The sequence below is a fragment of the Rhinolophus hipposideros genome (assembly GCF_964194185.1).
Source record: "Rhinolophus hipposideros genome assembly, chromosome: 22".
NCBI classification, from domain to species: domain Eukaryota; kingdom Metazoa; phylum Chordata; class Mammalia; order Chiroptera; family Rhinolophidae; genus Rhinolophus; species Rhinolophus hipposideros.
In genome coordinates this window covers 37647730-37668975 of record NC_138068.1, presented here as the reverse complement: position 1 = coordinate 37668975, position 21246 = coordinate 37647730, and the positions used below count along the sequence as shown (strand labels likewise).

Genomic DNA, 21246 nt, shown 5'->3' with positions numbered 1-21246 from the left:
GTTGCAGTGGTAGGGACAGAGAATTGAGTGGATTTTACATTCTTGCTGAAGAAGATAAATCACAAAGACATGAGACGTTGGTTGATATTATGAGGTGAAAATGTAAGCACTCTCATAAGTAGTTAAAAGATTATTTTTGCAATTTAGTTTGATTTGGTTGAATATTTGGAAAGTCATTTCAGCAACTTAAGAAAAAGTATATTTATTGACAGTATATTGGTTTGGGTGATGCTGGTTATTCTAAAGAGAAACTCCCAAATTTCAGTTCCTTAATACAATTACACTTTAATTTCTCACTCATGTAAGATATTCTAAGGCAGAAATCAGGAACTTGGCCTGGATGGGCTGTCTCATAACTAGACTCCATTCTATACTCTTTAGCAACTAGTGAGTGAAATTTCCTAAGGAAGTCAGTCTGATTGGTTGAGATAATTACCTTGGCCTGTAATGAGTTAAATTCACCGAATTACTTGGGCCAGGACATCTCATGGATCATTGCCAGCTCATGGATGTGTTGCCATTAGGTTGAGTGTCTATTTCTCACACAGTCAGTTGCACTCCTGAGAAAGTATAACTCAAACTGCCTTCTTGAGATAAAAAAAGTGTCTAAGCCTTCATCTTATTATTATTACTACCAATAATAATTTTTTTTAATTTTATGCAGTCCCACTCTTCAGAGCCTTACATGCTTTGTATTATTTATTTTTCACAACCACCATATTTTATTAACCATTTCAAATAAAAATGAGCTTTTGAGGGATTTTTGTAACCTAATCAAGTTTCCAGTACTGCCTAAGTCAAAATCCCACCATCTTTGACTTTCAATGTTACTATTCTGGGTTTTCTTCAGCCACAAGAGAGGCATTGGGTATAGAAAGTGCTGTGACAGTTGTGACTGATGTCAAGGGAAATGAACAGATTAAATGCAATGGAAGATCCAAAGAAATAGGGAACATGCTGGTCTAAGTCAACCAAAGGAGGCTTGAGGGATGAGCTTGGACTAGACCCGAAGCATAACACATTGGTTGGGCCCAAAAGAAATTCATGGCAACCATGTTGGGGAACAAAGGTTTGGGCTATTTTCCCCTGACTACAATGGTATTAGACCTCGTAGTTCCAGAAAAAAATTTTAATGTCTTCTTAGATAGGAATCCTTTGGAAATACTTAGAATCAAATCTATATCCTATACATAATAATGGATTAGTAATCTGGAAGACAGAATAATAGAAATCAATCAACAGCAGAAAGAAAAAATAATTGTGAAGAAATAAACAAGGATAGTTTAAGGGATCTCTAGAGAGCATCAAGAGTAGTAACATTCACATTATAGGAGTATCAGAAAAAGAACAGAGAGATAAAGGAGCAGAAAATTTACTTGAAGAAAAAAATATCTGAAAACTTCTATAACTGGGCAAAGGAAACAAACGTCTGGGTCCAAGAAGCACAGAGGCCCAAACAAAATGATGAACCAAAAGAGATCTACATCAAAACATATTTCAATTATAGTGGCAAAAGTTAAAGAGAGAATATTGAGGGCAGAAAGAGAAAAACAACTAGTCACGTACAAGGGAAACTCCATAAGGCTATCAGTTGAATTCTCAGCAGAAATTTTGCAGGCCAGAAGGGTGTGGCAGTATTTATTTAGAGTGTTGGAAGGAATGAACTTAAACAGAGAATTCTCTACTTGGCAAGGTTATCATTCAGAATTGAAGGAGAGATAAAGTTTTCCAGAAAAGAAACCACTAAAGGAGTTCATCATCACTAAACTGGCTTTACAAGAAATTTTAAAGTGTATTTTATAAGGGGGAAAAAAAAAAAAAAAACATAACCAGAAATAAGAAAACATGAAAGAAAAAAAATCTCATAGGTAAAGGCAAATCAATAGTAAAGACACTGGATTAGCCACCTAAAAATCAAGTATAAAAGCTGAAAGATAAAAGTGGAAAAATCAACTGTAATTACACAAAATAGAAAGATCTGAAATATGACATCATTTTTTTGAGATAGATGCATACTAAATGCCCTACATTTTTAGTATGCATCCAGATTTAAATGCATATAAGCTTACACTAGAATATATATTATATTATATATATATGTGTATATACACACACACATATACCTCCTGGTGACCACAAACCAAAAACCTATTAGAGATACACAAAAAATAAAGAGAAAGGGACCTAAACATCATGCTAAAAACTCAGCAAGCAACAAGGGAAGAAACCAAAGGAAAAAGAAAGGAACATAGATAAACTACAAAAATAACTGAAAAACAATTAACATAGTGGCAATAAGTACATAACTAGAAATAATGATTTTAAATGTAAATGGATTAAATGATCCAATTAAAAGACAGAGTGGCTACATGAATTAAAAACAAAACAAAACAAAAACACCAAGATCTACCTATATGCTGCCTACAAGAGACCTATGTCTGATTGAAAAACACAATGAGACCAAAAGTGAAAAGATGGAAAAAGGTATTTCATGAAAATAAAAATTAAAAGAAAGATGGGGGTAGCAATACCCACATCAGAGAAAATAGACTTTAAAACAAAGACTGTAAAATGAGACAAAGAAGGGCATTTCATAATGATAATGGGGTCAAGAAAAGAAGGATATAACATTTATAAATATTTATGCACCTAACATAGGAGCACCTAAATATATAAAGCAAATATTAATGAGCATAAAAGTAGAAATTGTCAGTAATACAATAATACTAGGGGATTTTGATATTCAACTTAATGACACAATTAAGGCCAATTGACTTAATAAATATATACAGAACATTTTATCCCCTAACTGTAGAATACACATTATTTTCAAGGGCATACAGAACATTCTCCAGTACAGATCACATTTTAGGCTGCAAAACAAGTCACAATAAATTTAAAAAGATTGAAGTCACATCAAGCATCTTTTCTGACTACAGCAGTATAAAAGTAGAAATCAACTACAAGAAGAAAACTATAAAAAAAACACAAACATATGGAGATTAAAAACCAAAGGGTCAACAAAAAATGAAACATAAAATTAAAACAAAACGAAACAAAACATTTAGACAAATGAAAATGGAAACACAACTTTCCAAAATCTATGGAATGCAACAAAGGCAGATATCAGAGAAAAGTTCATAGCAATATAGGCTAGAAACAAAAAAATATGGGTTAGAAACAAGAAAAATCCCAAATAAACAATCTAACTTTACACCTAAAGGAACCAGAAAAAGAGAATAAACAAAGTCCAAAGTTAGTAGAAGGAAGAAAATAATGAAGATAAAAGCAGAGATAAATAAAATACAAACTGCAAAAACAACAGCACACATCAATGATACCAAGAACTGGTTTACTGAAAAAAATAAACAAAATTTGATAACTCATTAAGAAAAACAAAAGAGGCCCCAAATAAATAAAATCAGAAACAGAAGAGAAGCTACAACTGACACCACAGAAATACAAAAGATCCAGGAGACACAGCATATAAACAATTATATGCCAAGCAATTAGTCACCTTAGAAGAAATGAATACATTTCTAGAAATATACAACCTTCTAAGGCTAAACTAGAAAGAAACAGACCAATCTGAACAGACCAAGTGTTAGTAATGAAATTGAATCAGTCATCAAAAATATTCCAACAAACAAAAGTCCAGGACCATGGCTTCACAGGTGAATTCTACCAAACATGTCAAAAAAAATTAAGTATCCTTCTGAAATAATTCCAAAGAAATTGAAGAGGATGGAACACATCCAAATTTATTCTATACCAAAAGCAAATATTACCGAAAAATGAATAAAAGAAAATCACATGCCGATAACTGATAAACATAAATGTAAATATTTTCAACAAAATATAAGAAAACAAAATTTAACAATACATTAAAAGGATCATGCACTGTGATCAAGTGGGATTTATCCCAGGGAGGCAAAGACTGTTCAATACCTGCAAATCAATCAACATCACATTAACAAAACAAAGGATGAAAATTCTTGGATCACCACAATAGATGCAAAAAAAGCATTTGACAAAATTCAACATCCATTTATGATGAAACTATTAATAAAGTAGGTAAAAAGTGATCATACTTCATAATAACAAAGGCTGTTAATAACAAACCCATAGCTAACATCATACTCCATGAAAAACTTTCAGCTTTTCTAAGATCAAGAACAAGAAAAGAATGGCCACTTTCACCACTTTATTCAAGATAGTATGGAAAGCCCTAGCCACAGCAAGCAAACAAGAATTGGAAATACAAGCCATCCAAAGTGGAAAAAAAAAAAAGTCAAACCATTACTGTTTGCAGATGACATAATACTACATACAGAAAACCCTAAAGACTCCACCAAAAATCTATTAGAAGTAATAAATAAATTCAGTAGAGTTGCAGGTTACAAATTTAATATAGAGACATTTGCTCCATTTCTGTACACTAATAAACTATGAGAAAGTGAACTTTTGTAAAATCCCACTTATAATTTCATCAAAAATTATAAAATACCTAGGAATAAATTTAACCAAGGAGGTGAAAGATCTATACTCTTAAATCTATAAGACACTGATGAAAGAAATTAGAGACAACACAAATAAAGTGAAGGATATATCATGTTCATAAACTGGAAGGATTAATATTGTTAAAATGACCATACTACCCAAAGTCATCTGCAGATTCAATGGACTCGCTATCAAAACTACAATAGCTTTTCACAGTACTAAAACAAATAATTCTAAAATTTGTAGGTAACCATAAAAGACCCCAAATACATAAAGCAATCTTGAGAAAAAAGAAAAAAGTCAGAGGTTTCATGTTTCCTGATTTCAAACTATGCGACAAAGCTATAGTAATCAAAATAATATGGTACTTCAACAAAAATGACCATTGGAACAGAATAAAGAGCCCAGAAGTAAACCCACACTCACATGGTCAATTAATCTATGACAAAGGAGGCAAGAATATGCAATAGGAAAAAGACAGTCTCTTCAAAAATGGTGTTAGGTAAACTGGACAGATACATGCAAAAAAATGAAACTAGACAACTTTCTTATATAATATACAAGAATACAATCAAACTGTATTAAAGTCCTAAAATAAATGTAAGACCTGAAACAATAAAAGTCATACAAGAAAACATAGGAAGCAAACTCTGATATTAGTCTTAGCAATATATTTGTTGGCTATGTCTCCTTGGGTCAGGGCAACAAAAGGAAAAAATAAAAACTAGGACTACATCAACTTGCATGGAGAAAGAAATCATCAACAGAATGAAAAGACAAACTACTGACTAGGAGAAAATAATTTTAAATGATATATGCAATAAGGGGTTAATATCCAAATTATATAAAGAACTCATATAACTCAATAGCAAAAAACCCAAACAATCTGATTAAAAAATAAGCAGAGGACCTGAATGGACATTTCTCCAAGGAAGACACAGATATCCAACAAACCCATAAAAAGATACTCAACATCATTAATCATCAGGGAAATGCAAATCAAAACCATATCTGTCAGAGTGGCTATCATCAAAAAGTCAACAAATAACGAGGATTGGTGAAGATGTGGAGAAAAAGGAACCCCTGTGAACTGTTAGTGGGATTGTACACTGGTGCAGCCACTATGGAAAACAGTACATTGATTCCTCAAAAATTTAAACATAGAACTACCATATATAACCTAGCAATTCCATTTCTGGGTATTTATTTGAAGAAAATAAAAACATTAATTTGAAAACATATATACACCCCTATGTTGATGGCAGCATTATTTAAAACAGCCAAGATACTGAAGCCACCTAGGTGTCTATCAATTGATGAATGGATAAAGAATATATCTATATATATCTATATCTATCTATCTATCTAATAACTATCTATCTATCTATCTATCCATCCATATCCATATCTATATCTATATTTCTACAATGGAATATTAGTGAGCCATAAAAAAGAAAAAAATCTTGCCATTTGTGGATGGACCTAGAGGACATAATGCTAAGTGAAATGAGTTAGAGAAAGACAAATATCATATGATTTCACTTATATGTGGAATCTAAAACAAAACAAAACAAATGAACAAACAAAACGAAACAGAAACAGACTCATAGAGGAGAAAAAAAAAACCTGACGGTTGCCAGATGGGAGGGTTTGGGAGGTGCGCGAAAAAAATTAAGAGGTACAACCTTCCAGTTATAAATTAATAAGTAATGGGGATGTAATGTACAGCATAAGGAATTTAGTCAATAAAATTGTAATAACTATATATGGTGACAGATGGTTATTAGACTTATCTAGGTGATCACTTCATATAAATGTCAAATCATTATGTTGTATACCTAAAACTAATATAATATTGTATTTAAAGTATATTTTAATAAAGAAAGGCTGATGATAAATATTTACAATACATATATCAGACAGTAGATTCCTATTCATAATCGGTAAAGAACTCCTCCAAACCAAAATTAAGACATAACTCGTAAGATAACCTTTTTAGGGCAAAAGACTTGAACAAATATTGTATAAAAAAAGAATATCCAAATTACCAATAAGCATATGAACAGGCACTCAGCTGCAATTGATCATCAGGAAAATGCAAGTTAAAATCACAATGAGACAGGGCTACATATCCACCAAAATAACTAAAAGGAAAAAGATATAAAATATCAAATGTCAGTGAGAATGTGGAGCAATTGGAATCCCCACACACAGCTGGGGGGAATGGGAATTGGTGTAACTACTTTGTAAAACTGTCAGGTTGTCTGTGGTAGGCAGAATTCTGAAATGGCGTCCTCGATTTCCACGCCCTGGTGTACACGCTGTGTAAAATTTCCTCCCCTTGAGTATGGGCAGGACTGTGAATATGATGGATTTCACTTCTGTGATTAGATTACGTTATATGACAGAGATGAAAAGATTTATCAAATATAGTTAAGGTCCCAAACCAGTTCAGTTTAGTTAATCAAAAACTCAAGAAACATCATCTTGGGTGTGGCTGACCTAATTAGATTAACTTTAAGTAGGGACAGGGTCTTTCCTGAAGGAAGAGATTTGAAGGGGGTTAGAGCGTGAGAAGGTCTATCCAGGGGATCATGTGGCAAGGTCCTGACAGTAGCCTCCAGTACCTGAAAGTGATCCTGGTCCAGCAGCCATCAAGAAAATGAAGACTCCTCTAACTACAAAGAGCTAAATTCTAATAACCTGAATATGCTGGGAAGAGGGTTTTCCCTTAATTATACCTATAGATGAAGACACAGCTAGTCAATATCTTGATTTAGCCTATCAGATCTTAAGCAGAAGTCCCAACTAAAACATATCAGTCTCCTTATCCATGAAAACTATGAAATAACAAATTTGTGTGGTTTTAGGCCACTACATTTATAATAATTTGTTACACAGCAATAGAACTGATACAGTCTCATAAAGTTATAGGTATGCATGCTCCTTGACTCAACAATTCTATTCCTTGGGACGATCCCAACAGAAAGGCATATGTGTTCACCAAAATACATATACCACAAAATGTACAGAAGCAATATTTATAATAGCCTAAAACCAAAAACTACCCAGATGAGCAAGAGGGGGAATTATGGTATACTGATACTTTATTTTTTGATTTGGGTGCTTGTTACACATGTGTGCCCAGTTGAGGAAAATGTATTAAGTTGTGCTCTTTCATAAATTGCATTATACTTCAATAAAATCAAAATGACCAAAATTTTATTTTATTATATGAGCACAGTTATTACTAGATTTAAAAAAAAATGAACTTTCACACATATAGAAATATGTACATGATTTTACAAATGTAAACACCCTAGTTTCCATCCTATATGAATAAGAAACAAAACATACTATAGCAAAACAAAAACATCTAATTGTCAGTTTGGATTTTTACCTTAATTCTTACCTGATTTTTAACTAACCCTCAACACATTGCTTTAGCAAATAATTTTTGTTTTCTTTTTCAAGGGAATTGAAATAAGTAGTGTACTGAGATATTTTTTCAAGTTATTTTCATTTTCATTAAATTTATTGAGGTGATTAAATTTATTACTAACATTGGTTAGTAAAATTACATATGCTCTAAGTGTACATTTCTATAATACATAATCTATACATTGCATTGTGTGCTCACCACCCAGAGTCAGTATTGAGAATTTTAAGGCTCTCTGAAATAACACCTTTGTTATAGTTGTAAATTCACTCTGCTAGATATATGCATCTGCTGTGATAAACATACATCTTTGGACCAAGTCATGATAAAATATAAAACTTTAGTCTCAATACACTTTTATGAGGGTAGAGTTACTCATTTTAGAGAGGAAATATTATTGTTTGCAAATGGTCTTTCAAGGGTTAGGCAAAATAATCAACAGATATCACTCAATACCTTGTATATAGGCTACCATGCTAAGTATAGAAACTATAAAAACACATAGTATATTGTTTCTCCTCTTGGAAGATTTATAATCTACCAGAAGAAATACATACTCACACACATTAGTTAATGACATAGGTGTTAGGCCATATTTAGGCCAGGAACAGGAACCTCCTTTCCTTAAAAGCCATCTTGTCTTGCTTTGTACCTTGTACCTGCTGACTTGTATTTGCCTTAGGCCTGGAGAAGCCATCTGGAATGTAGAAACAATCTTATCCTGTCTTGCTTTGTACTTTGTTTGTCTCCTAGGGGCTGGTGATCAGTGGGATTGGGTGGGCCTGGAAGGTCAGGACAGAGGCCTGGGGGCCAGGGTGTGGAGCCGGAGGGCTTGGTCATGCCCCGAAACCCTTTGCTAGAGACAATGCAATGAAAATCCCCTGAAGCATTGAAGGAGGAACAACCTCATTTACCACATCCTATAAAATTCCATACCCCTTTTTTGCTCGGAGAGGTTATGGTCTTTTCTAGCCTGACCTCCCCCACCTCAAACACACCAAATAAATTCTAATAGACCAATTTTGGTCTCCTGCGAATCATTCCTCCGGCCGTGCCTAACATTTTGTTGGCCTGTATGGGGAGCCTTCTTCGTCTACCTTTCAGTGGATGACTTAGGTAAGTTTTCCCTCTTCACCCTCCAACTAGGTCAGATTTGCCAGCTGATAAAAGACCTAGCATTAGACCTGACCATGTCCTGGGGCCAGGCCCTTGGGTCAGCCATCAGCAAGGATGCCTGCCCTGGTCTGCACCCTTTCCCTCCGCTAGACCTGAAGCAACCAACAGTGAGACACCCTGCCATTTTACCTTGTACTCCGGGTGATTAAGAGGGTCTAGGCTTTACCTCCTTTTGCCTCCTATTCTCTTCCATTACTATGGGCTCTAGCTCCTTCTCTTACCCGAGGGATTCTCCTTTGGACATACTTTTGGACCACATTAGGAGAAGACTTTACCCCATTTAAGAGGCTAAACACCTTATTTCCTTTTCAACTGTGGCCTGGCCACAACATAAGCTTGATAATAGTGAATCCTGGCCGCCTTCTGGATCTCTTGACCTTGATGTTCTCCAAGATTTAGACAACCTCCTCTGCCAGCAGAGTAAATGGAGCAAGGTCCCCTATCTCCTGGCTTTCTTTGAGCTGCGACGGGACTTGTCCCATTTTTCACCTAAGGGCGAATCACGCCTCTTAGGTTTAGCTTCAGCCTCTTCTTCTCCCCCTGCTCCAGAGCCCTCACCCCCCAATCCTGATCTGGATCCTTTTGACCCCCCTGATTTTTCCTCTCCTCCCCGACTTCTGCTAGTTGAAATCCCCCACTGTATCAACCCGCTGCCTCCACATTACCACCCGATACTTCCTCCACTACTGACCCACCTGCTCTTGGCCTTTCTTCCCCTCCTCATGCCTGACCCAAGCAACATTAGGTACCCCCAGCTGCCTGGATGCCTCTTAGGGAAGTGGCAGGTGCTGAAGGCCCTGTTAGGTCCATGTCCCTTTCTCAATGACAGACCTGAGTCAGACTGAATCTAAGCTAGGTTCCTTTTCTTCTGATCCCTCCGGCTTTACAAAGAGTTCGAATAACTCACCCTTAGCTATGACCTTACTTGGTAGGACATCTATATTATTCTCTCCACATGTACTAACTCTGATGAAAAGGATCGTATCATCCAAAAAGCTAGGGAAATAGCAGACTCCATGCATTGCCAAAATAATAACACCTATCCCCCTGGGGAGACAGCCGTTCCTACCCAGGATCCTAATTGGAATTACCAGACTCATTCCCAACCCAATCCCGACTGCCTAAAGAGAGACCATATGGTTAATTGTCTCCCTCAGGGCATGAAGGCAGCCATTCAGAAAGCTGTCAGTTATGAAAAAGTTAGGGAAATCTATCAGGACCACCATGAGAACCCAGCTGTTTTTTCTCTCCCGCCTTTCAGAGACCCTACAAACCTACACTAACATTAATCCTGATTCTCTGGATGCCAGATGCATTTCATGTCCCAGTCAGCCCCTGATATTTGCAGGAAGCTTCAGAAACTATGGAATGGTCCTCACACCCCCTCCACATAGATCTTTTAGAACTGGCCTTTAAGGTCTTCAACAATCGAGATGAGGAGAATAGACAGGCCCATACTCAGGTCTTACAGATAGTAGCCACAGCAGTTTCCCAGGTCGTTAGGCCGGGCTGATCCCAAAGGAAAAAAATGGGACCCTAATCCTGTCTGCACAGCCTAATCAACCAGATACCTGCTTTAAATGTGTCCTCCCAGGATACTGGAGCCGCTCTTGCCCTAACCCAAGGTCTCTTACTAAGTACGTGGCCACTGGAAGTCAGATTGCCCTTGAGCCCCTCAATGCTCAGGAACATCCACTTCTTGGCCCCGGCCAAACACCACGCCTGCAACGGCACCAGCAGATGGAACTAATCTTTCCCTCCTGGAGATCCTTGGCACCGATGAAGATTGAAGGTGCCGGGTCCTGTCACAGGCCTCCACCTCCACCATACGCATGACAGAGCAGCAGGTAACTCTCCTACTTGCCAGAAAGGTCATTTCTTTCCTTCTAGACAAGGGGGGGCACTTACTCAGCACTACCCAAATTTTCAGGCAAGCTCTCTCCCTCTCTTGTCTCGATTGTGGGGGTCGATGGGATACTTTCTCACCCCATGGCTACCCCACCTCTTTTATGTTCCCTAGACCCTTTTATTCATTCCTTCCTAGTCCTGCTTCGTTGTCCCACTCCTATTTTAGGGAGGGACATTTTCTCCAAGTTTCATTCCACCGTTACTCTATATACCCCTTCTTCCACTACCACTTTTCTCAATTTGCTAGCAGAATCACCCCCAGAAACCATCTCTTCTTTCCCTTCTAACCCACCTGACGTTGACCCTTCTATATGGAATACTTCCCAACCTATTATCGCCACTCACCACCCAACTCTTATTATCTCACTCAGAGATCCCACTCACTTCCCCACTAAAGCTTAATATCCTATTCCTCGACAAGGCCTCCTTGGACTCAAACCTCTACTATCTAAGTTCCTCTAGGCGAAGATTCTCCTCCCCGTTGCTTCCCCTTACAACACTCCCATTCTCCCAGTCAAGAAGCCGGACAGGACATACTGCTTTGTTCAAGACCTTTGAATTACAAATGAAGCAGTTATTCCCCTCCACCCTGTAGTTCCCAATCGGTACACCCTTTTATCCCTCATCCCTCTTGACACTCAATATTTTACTGTCCTTGACCTTAAGGATGCTTTCTTTTCTATTCCTCTACACCCCGATTCCCAGGACCTAGACTGATCCTAATACCAAATTTTCTCAACAATTAACCTGTACAGTCTTCCCTCAGGGCTTAAGGCACAGCCCCCAACTTTTAAGCCAGGCCTTAGCTCAAGACCTAACCTCCCTTTCCCTTCCTGGTTCTACAATTCTCCAATATATTGATGATCTCCTCCTTTGTAGCCCTACACCTAATATCTCCACTTCCTGCTGGCTCCTTAATTATCTGGCTTCTCTAGGTTATCATGTCTCCTACCATAAGGCCCAACTCTCCATCTCAACCGTCACCTACCTAGGATTTTGCCTTTCCCCCGGTCACCAGGAAATCACTACACAACGCAAAATGCTCATTTGCTCTATCCCCTTCCCCTCCACAAAACAACATCTTCTCTCTTTCCTTGGCTTGGTTGGATATTTTCCCACTGGATCCCCAATTTTGGCCTCATTGCCAAACCCCTTTACCAGGCCGCTGCTGGCACCCTCCAGGAACCTCTCCTGTCTACTTCAGAGACCACCTCTGCTTTTTCTTAACTCCAGATATCTTTCATTTCTGCCCCTGCCCTCATTTTACCTGACCTGACTAAGCCTTTCTTCCTATAAACCCATGAGTCTCGGGAGCTGGCTGTAGGCCTCTTGGGTCAGAAATCAGGCCCCAATCTCAAAGACGTCGCTTACTGATCCAAGCAACTAGACCCCACTGCCTGGGGCTGCCCTGACCCCCTGCCTCCCCGCCTCTGCCCTCCTCACTTTAGAGGCTTCCAAATTTACTCTCAACCTATCAATGTTTTCTCACCCCATTGGGTCCTTAAGTCCTTAATCTTCTTAATAATAAGGCCCCTTCCTTTCTTAGCTCTTCTCGTCTTACTCCGTATCAACTTCTTCTGACCTCTGCCTATATTACTTTTTTCCAGTCCCCTGCCCTTAATACCTCTACACGTCTTCCTATTTCTGCCTCTGTATCTCATTCCTGCATTGAGGAACTCAAATCTTCCTGGCTTCTTCACCCTGACCTTTCTGACAACCCCATTCCTGATTCTGACTACACCTGGTTTGTTGACGTGTCCAGTTACATTCGTAACGGAGAGCCCTATTCAGGCTATGCTGTTACCTCTGCCTATGAATTCATAGAATCTTCCCCTCTCCCTTCCAATACTTCTGCTCAGAAGGCTAAACTTATTGCCCTTACCTGCGCCCTAACCCTAGCGAAAGGATGCTGTCAACACTTATACAGACTCCAAATATGCCTTTCATGTTATCCATTCCCATGCATCTGGGCAAAACGCGGCTTCCTCAACTCCCAAGATTCCCCTGTAGCCCATGACCCCTTAATCCTCAAGCTTATTGAGGCTCTTCAACTCCCTGCTTGTGTTTCTGTTATACACTGCAGGGGCCACCAAAGGGGCTCTGGCCTTGTTGCCATTGGTAACAACAAGTCTGATTGGGAGGCACACAGGGGACACCTTCTTTGGTTCTCGAGAACCTGTTACCCAAACCCTTGCCATCCCTCACCTTCATCCCACATACACTCCTGAGGAAATTACTTCCCTTACCAGTCAGGGAGCTATTGGGAGGGCCCCTGGCTTACCTCTGCCAAAAAACTAATCCTGCCTGATAGCCAGGATTTAGACATCCTTGCGGCTTTCCACAACTCTCTTCACATTGGACATAGACCCTTACTCACTTTCTTATGTCCCTTTATCACTCACCCGTGTTTTTCTTCCCTGTTAGCCCACCTCACCCAAGCTTGCTCTATTTGCCACCTCTCCAACCCCCAGGGGGCCATTGAGCCTCCCCCATCCTTCCCCTCCCATCAGGCCCGAGGCCACGTCCCTGGCCAAGATTGGAAAATTGATTTCACTCATGTGCCCTGCATCCGCTGACACCACTATCTCCTCACCTTTCTGGATACTTTCTTCAGATGACTAGAAACCTTCCCCGCCACGTTTGAAAAATCCTCCACAGTCGCACATGCCCTTCTCCACCACATTATCCCCTGTTTTGACCTCCCTTCAAGCATCCAGAGTGACAATGGTCCCAATTTTACTTCCCAAATCACCCAACAAGTTGCCACCTCTCTTGGTATTCAGTGGTGACTGCACATCCTGTATTATCCCCAATCTTCTGAAAAGGTAGAAAGGCTCATTACCCTCAAAACTCAATCAACCAGGCTGTCCTTAGAAAGCCATCAGGACGGGATTTTCCTCCTTCCTATTGACCTTTCCCACCTCCGTGCTGCACCCACCCCACGCGCTCCAACTCTCCTCTGCCCATTTGAACTAATATATTGTTGTCCTTTCCTCATTAGCAACATACCCCCTTCCTCTTCACCTCTCCTTGGTGATTTCTCTCACCCAGCATCTTCTCCGATATCATGCTGATACCTTCCTCTCCAAACCTCAGGTTGGTATTGAAATTCCAGGAACTCCTCTAGAACCAGAAGATTGGGTCCTCTTGAAGGCTCTCCCAGACAAAGTCCACCCCCTCCATCCCAAATGGGAAGGAGCCTATCAGGTCATCCTAACAACCCCCACAGCAGCCAAACTTTTAGGAATACCTTCTTGGATTCACCTATCTAGGCTTAAAAGGGCCCCGGAGCCAGCAACCTGGGACATAGACCAACAAAAACAACAGAAGCTGGACCAGCCAGAGGACCCCAGCCAGACACTCCACCAGACATTTATGCCTGCACTCAGGCAGGGAACATGAAGGTGGCAATACATAAACAACAGACCACATGAGTAAGAACACCTCACAGGTACGTGCTGGACAAGTTTCTGGAAACTGGCCTTTGACAGGGGGACTTTATAGACTATATACCAAATGAGCAGTAATCCCCAAACCCTTTATTCCGGCCTGTCAAAATGATTGGCAGGCAAATTGTTCTCACCATTTCTTACAAGAATACTGTTACAGCTCCTTCACCCAAAACTCTAATTAGGGACCCTGATCAACGCCCCCACTCAGCAGGAAGCAGTTACAGAAGACTGACCATTACCCCTTTTCCTAAGAATAGTTACCAAACCCAGAGGGGGAATTTGTTAGTCCATATTTAGGCCAGTAACAGGAACTTCTTTTCTTAAAAGCCATCTTGTCTTGCTTTGTACCTTGTACCTACTGACTTGTGCTTGCCTTAGGCCTGGAGAAGCAGCCTGGAATGTAGAAACCATCTTACCCTGTCCTGCTTTGTACTTTGTTTGTCTCCTAGGGGCTTGTGCTCAGCCGGCCTGAGCAGGCCTGGACAGGGTGTGGAGCTGGAGGGCTTGCTCATGCCCCGAAACCCTTGGTTGCTAGAGACAATGCAATGAAAACCCCCTGAAGCATGGAATGGGGAATAACCTCATTTACCACCTTCTATAAAATTCCATACCCCTTTTTGCTCGGAGAGGTTATGGTCTTTTCTAGCATTACCTCCCCCAGCTCAAGCACACCAAATAAATTCTAATAGATCAATTTTGGTCTCCCACGACTCATTCCTCCAGCCGTGCCTAACAGTTGGTTTCTATGTTAATACCAAATAAGCATTGGAGAGAAAAAAGTAGTAAAAATGAAAGGAAAAGAAAAATATCAGAATTCAAAAATGGTGCCCCAAGGGCAGGGCTCTTGGCAGTCAGGAAAGGCTTCCTAAAAGCAGCATGGTAGAAAACAAAATTATTTTTGGTAAAGCAAATTTGTTTTTGGTAAAGCAAATTTGTTTTTAAATTTGAGTTTTTTTCACTTTCCAGGTATGAGCAATTACTTAACTTCTTAGAGCTTTAAGTTTGTTTCTGAGAATTATGGCTGATGCCAATAATTTCTACCTCACAGGTTAGTGAGGTTGGGTGAGATAACTTAGTAAAAGAACAGGTTCCTCTACTGTACATAGCTGACCCTTCTTTTGGATGAATAAATAATTACTGAGAATCTTTGGTGTCTGACACTGAGCATTGGAGAAGATGGAGCAGTAGAGAGTTGGGAGGTATGCATATACTAAGTGTTAGAGACAGAAAAGAGAGTTACTGGGGGCTTAAAATGAAAAATGAATAACAAATGTTCACAAATTACAGAACAGCATGATGAAAATAAAATAAGACAGTGTTTGGGAAACTTGAAATAATAAGTAAAATTAAGAAAGATTCCTTATGGGCTGGCAAACACTGTGATATGCTGGTTTTGGTGAGGAATCCAGAAATATAGACGCTATCCCTGAGTATTTATCTTTTAAATAGAAAGGCAATACGCCCATATTTACATTACATGTGAAATGACTACAGGATAAGTGATAGGTGTATTAGTGTATGTCATGCAGGCTTTACTTTTTGTCTCAAAGGAATTTAGGGAGGAAAAAGTTCACTGTGGTTGACAGTATCAGGAAAGGTTTGGAGCTCAGTCTTGAAGGATGGGTGGGGACATGGATCCAAAAGAGAAAAAGAGAGCTTATACTCGACAAGGGTAGCATCAAGCACAGACTCATCAGACAGAAATATCTTGCCATAGACTGATTTTTACTTAAAGATGTATCAGAGCAAAATCATATGGATAAGAGATATTACTTCTGAGAGGTTATGGAGAGGTAAGGGGAGAGATGGCAAGGTAAAAGCCCATTTCTCCTAGATAAGAATTGCAGGTTTGAGGCTATGAGGCAAAACAAGTTGGCTCCTCTCCAAGAAAGAATGAGAAACAGACTTATGGATTTGATTTTACCCCAAAGTATGAGTTCCTTGAGATTTTTAAGGTAAATGTACTGAGATAATTCAATCTCACTTATGTTATTGTCTTTACATCCCATTGCTTGAATTCGATCAACAAAACTGTAAATCCCTCATTAAGTTGTTTACCTCTATACAAGAAAATTAACCCTCTTGGACAATTAGTAAGTTAAGCCATGATCAGTCTCAGCTACACCTAGATTTGATTAAGTTTCTAAGATCAGATCCTAGGGGCATATTTTCAAAAAGGGAAATAAAGAGGAGATAGCAATGTCTGCCTACACTATGATAGTAATACCTGCCTACACTATGAAAAAGTGCATGGTAGGGTGAGAGAGTAATATCTATTTGTGCATCAACTTCAGCCCTTTTCACTCAAGAACTAAAGGCCCTTTTCAGCATACCCCAAAGCCCAGCATACCTTGCAGAACCTTGGTTTGGTAAGTACTAGGGTGAAAGCCTCAGTTCATCTCTGAAAGATCTGGGTTTAAATCCTTGGTTGTTTTTGTCTTGGGCCATATTGAGCCCATTTACTTATCAGTATCATAGGCTTAATAATGATAGTAGCTTCCTAATAGTTGTTGAGAATATAAATAAGAATGTATGTAAGGACTCCAGTACATAATGGTGCCTTATAACTGTCAGCTAATAGTAATCACTATTATATTTATGGTTCCTGGGTCCTGGATCTCGCCAAGTTTGGGGAAGGAGGTCAGAAGAAAGGAGGGTCTGCTTGCTTATTATGTTGGCGGCACTCTTGAAACAGTCCCCAACCCGTGGGCCAGAAGGACAGCGGGCTGCTCCCTCAGCTGGCGTCGTCTTTCGGCTGCTCCACCCACGCTTCCCGGGAGCAACAAGTTCCCTTTTGCAAGACCAGCCCGCGCGCCTCTGGCAGACCGGGCGCCTCCTACCAGATCTCTGATAAACTCGCTGTCAAACCCACCTGGAGTCGAAATCCCAGCTGCCAACGCCCTACCGAGGCGGGAGAGCCCACAGCATGTGAAGGAACCCTCTCCGCGGCTGGGAGGGAGGTGGGAGGTGTGGGAAGTCGGGACAGAGGGACTGGTATGAGTCCCAGTTCGCGCTGCCCTTGAGAGGCAAGAGCAACAATAGAAAGCTCCCATTGCTCATCTTAAGCCTCACTCCAGGGGTCAGGAGGGAGGAGACGGGGCCTGGAATTCCACAGACTTCCACCGGGCGCTCTGATTGCCAAATCGCATCCCTATGTCCTCTAGGTTCTCTTCGCCGAGGTTTCTCCTTGCCCTCACCCTCTCCACGCCTCGCCAGGTCCCCTGAGGACACTTGAGATCCCTGACAGGATATTTCTCAGGAAGAGCAAGTAGGTCAGCTGCAGCCCCTACCCAGGGTTCTCCTCTCCCTTGTCCTCACAGAATGGGTACCCTAGTCTCTCCAAAGGAGCCCCCAAGCATCCTTGACTAGGAGCCTCACCCAGCTGCCCAAACGATTGTACTCTGCCAACTTCTTGGAATGGGGATCCCCCGCATCCTCCTGGGAAAGCCAAGCTGGCCGCCCACATACAAGGAGAGACACCCTGACTTAGCTGCAGGGAACTCCCCTCAAAATCTACCTTTCCAGCTTCTATAGCTGTGCGTTGAGAACTTGAGAGCTAAATAGAAGTACGCTCCGGGGTGGGCTGTGGTGGACGCGGGTAGGGGAGAGAAGTTTCGCCCCGATTTTAGAAAGAAAAACCAGTTCGGGTCTCCAAGTCTTCTGGAGCCAGGGAGCTGCTTTCCCTGGAAAAGAGCAGGGACCAAAGTCACTGGGAGGGAAGTCCTCCGGGGCACGGGATCCGAAAAGCGTGGAGATGAATTACAATGTCCAAGCTTCCAGCCCTGTCCGTCAGAAACTACTCTTTCTCCGGAGATGGGAGCGGAGCATACATCTCTGACAAGAGAGCCAGCGCTAAGCCCAGCTGTTCAATACTTCATCCCTCCATCCCAGGCAGCCTTGAGAACTTGGTACTTCGGACAGCAGCCCGGGCGCACGGCATTGTTTGAAATATGTTATCCTGTTGTCTTCACCAAGTCAAAGAGCAATAAATTATTTTTATGACCTTACTAGTACAATTTGAAGGGCATTTTAATTACATAACCCTTGAAAGATCCCGGGAGGCAATGTCGTGTTAAAGAACCGAAGGCAGAATGTCTGCATCGCTTGAGAAAGAGCGAAAACTTGCAAATCTGCAATGAGATTGCGCAGGGCTGTCTCCGTTTTGAAACAACATGCGAAATGCAAGGGAGATCTTACCTTTCGGACTCCAAAGCCGTGTTCTGCTGCAACTTGGCGAGCTTCTTCCTCTCCTCCTTTATGCAACTCCACAAGAAAATGATTCGTGAAGACTGGTCTCTCGGCGCATGCAAAAACCATGACACAGAAGAGGAGCCCAGAGGCCGCCTGCCACTGGGAGAGACAGCCACCTTTCATCTTTCTTTGGGAGTGAAAAGTGGTCCTAGGAGGCGCGCAGACTGACGGAGCGGGGGACCCGGAGGAAAGGTGCAAATAAAAAAAAATATATAGTTTTGTTGGTTTGTTTGTTTTAAAGAAATCTTTGTGTAGAGAAAGAGACTGGTTAGGGGTTTGGATAGCAGCAAATCAATGCGTGTTCTTCACCATCTGGCTGGCGGGGAAACCGTGAGGTCAGGCGGCCGGCTCGCTGGCAGAGGTGCGAATGTGGGGAGCTGTGTGAATCTGAGAGAAAGAGCAAGTGTATGTCTGTGCTTGATGCTAAATCTGCATTTTCAGCTCCTCCTCAGCTCCAATTCCGCTGGGTCGGGAGGAGAGCACCAGCCTGGGTGACGTCCGCTCGTCAGCAGCCAATGAAGGCCGGAACGGCGACGGGCCCCGCCCTGGGCCACCCCAGGCCCGCCCCTGCCCGCCCCCGGCCTGGCGGGTCCGCCTCCTCCGCGGGGGGCGCTGCTCTGCGAGCCCGCGCCCCCGCCCCTTTCAGCACCCTGGAGAGCGCCTGTATCTCTCCACACGGGCCAGCCTTGCTCCCAGGAAAATCCCCCCAGCTGTAATCTGGTCGGCGGCGCCTGAGTGATGTCATTGTTTATGGAAATCTGTAAAGCTCTCGAAAGGGAATTACGATGTGTGCGGTTCTCTGAGACCCCGAGGAGAGCTGGGGCACCGGCCTCTGACCATTCCTCTTCCCTGCTTATTTTCCCCTGTAAAACCTCTCTCTCTCTCTCTCTCTCTCTCTCTCTCTCTCTCTCTCTCTCTCTCTCTCTCTCTCTCTCTCTCTCTCTCTCTCTCTCTCTCTCTCTCTCTCTCTCTGTCTCTCTCTCCCTCCCCCCCTCTCTCTCTCACACACACACACACACACTCAAAGCATACTTGCCTCCCCTTCTCTCAATAACAAAGCAGATATAACCCTCCTCCCGCCACTTTAGAATAACACCTTTGCTCCCCTTCCTGGCACTTGGCGGGTTGGAGAAAGCAACCTTCTAGGGATGACTCATGGAGAAGAGAGTGCAAGAACAAGCTATTCTATTTTATTTATTTTGGTAGACTACGGGCAGGTCTGGAAGTCTGGGAAGCCTAGCAGGAGATCAAGCTTGCCTCTACCAACAATTGTGATTAAATGAGACTCCTCCAGAAGTCTGAGCTGCTCTGCAGAGACTGCCTTCAAGAGAGCCATGGCCTGATTGACATGCTTGAAAGTGCATTCTCAGATTTAGGGACATTGATTCCCCAAGGACAGTGAGGGTGCACATTTGGGAAGTATAATCACCAACCCCAGGCACTGGGCCAGGACTTCAGTTGGGCATCCTCAACTGGAACTAATTCAGGCAGAGTGGCAGGGGGACAGCTAAGTTATCCAATTAAGAATCATGTACTCACAGTCTATTAACTGCTTACAACAGACTTCTTCCTGCCTGAGAGGAAGCAGGGACATGGTGTTTACAATGAAATGAGGGAGTATTGTTTTAAAGCAACTCAAATATTGTTGAGTTACAGAGTATGTACACGGATCTCGATTATTGTTTAACTGCAAAGTTCAAAATCCTGTCTTCCTTGGATAAGAGGTAAAAGACCTTTTCTCTAGAGGTTTAAGTGTGTGTGTGTGTGTGTGTGTGTGTGTGTGTGTGTGAGAGAGAGAGAGAGAGAGAGAGAGAGAGAGAGAGAGAGAGAGAGAGAGTATAATATTGACACATTGCACATACATACATACACATGCACACACATATCTATCATTTTCTCTCTAGTTAGGTAGCTATATTTACAGACTTTCGCTTTTCATCTTAGCATGAAGTCAGAACCTACAAAAAATACACTATTGGTAGAAATTAATACACATTTAATTTCATGGGACACACTGTCTTCAGAATAGTTCTCCATGCTGACATAGTTGGCTCCCCTAGAGAACTTTCAAGCATTGTCAAATAAAAACATAGGCATTATTGAAGGTTTTGATTAAAACATAAGAAATTTATATGCAATTTTATTATTATTATTATTAATTAGTAGTAGTACTTGAATTTAAGAAAAACTAAGTGAGATGCTGAGAAAGTGCTAGGAGGTAGGCTTAAGATGAAAGGGGCCAGAGTAGAGGCAAGGTTTCTGCAAAAGTATTAATAAAAGGGAATAGAACTACTCAGTTATTCAGTTATTTAATTCTCAGAGGATCATTTCTGTTGAGTTTTTTGTATTATCCTATCTTACTCTACAGATAACCCCTCACAGTCCATCTGTTTGATTTTAACACAAGGTTTTCTTATGCAGAGACCTTCAACTCTTCTTATCTCCTTTTCCTTATATTTTATCCATATTTTGAATCAAAGTACTATGCTGGTATGAAGAACTTCCAGACTACTTTTTTTT

The 21246-nt window shown here is 41.1% G+C and overlaps 1 protein-coding gene across 1 annotated transcript in view; it reads right to left on the bottom strand.

The window, feature by feature from the left end:
* The window catches only part of PCSK2 (proprotein convertase subtilisin/kexin type 2), a 303867-nt gene extending 284676 nt beyond the window's left edge, over window positions 1-19191 (bottom strand). Inside the window, exon 1 of the mRNA XM_081033946.1 lies at window positions 18673-19191. Coding sequence (XP_080890072.1) covers window positions 18673-18849 — 177 coding nt within the window. The 5' untranslated portion in view covers window positions 18850-19191. The remainder of the gene's footprint in view (window positions 1-18672) is intronic.
* Window positions 19192-21246: the final 2055 nt, after the last annotated feature.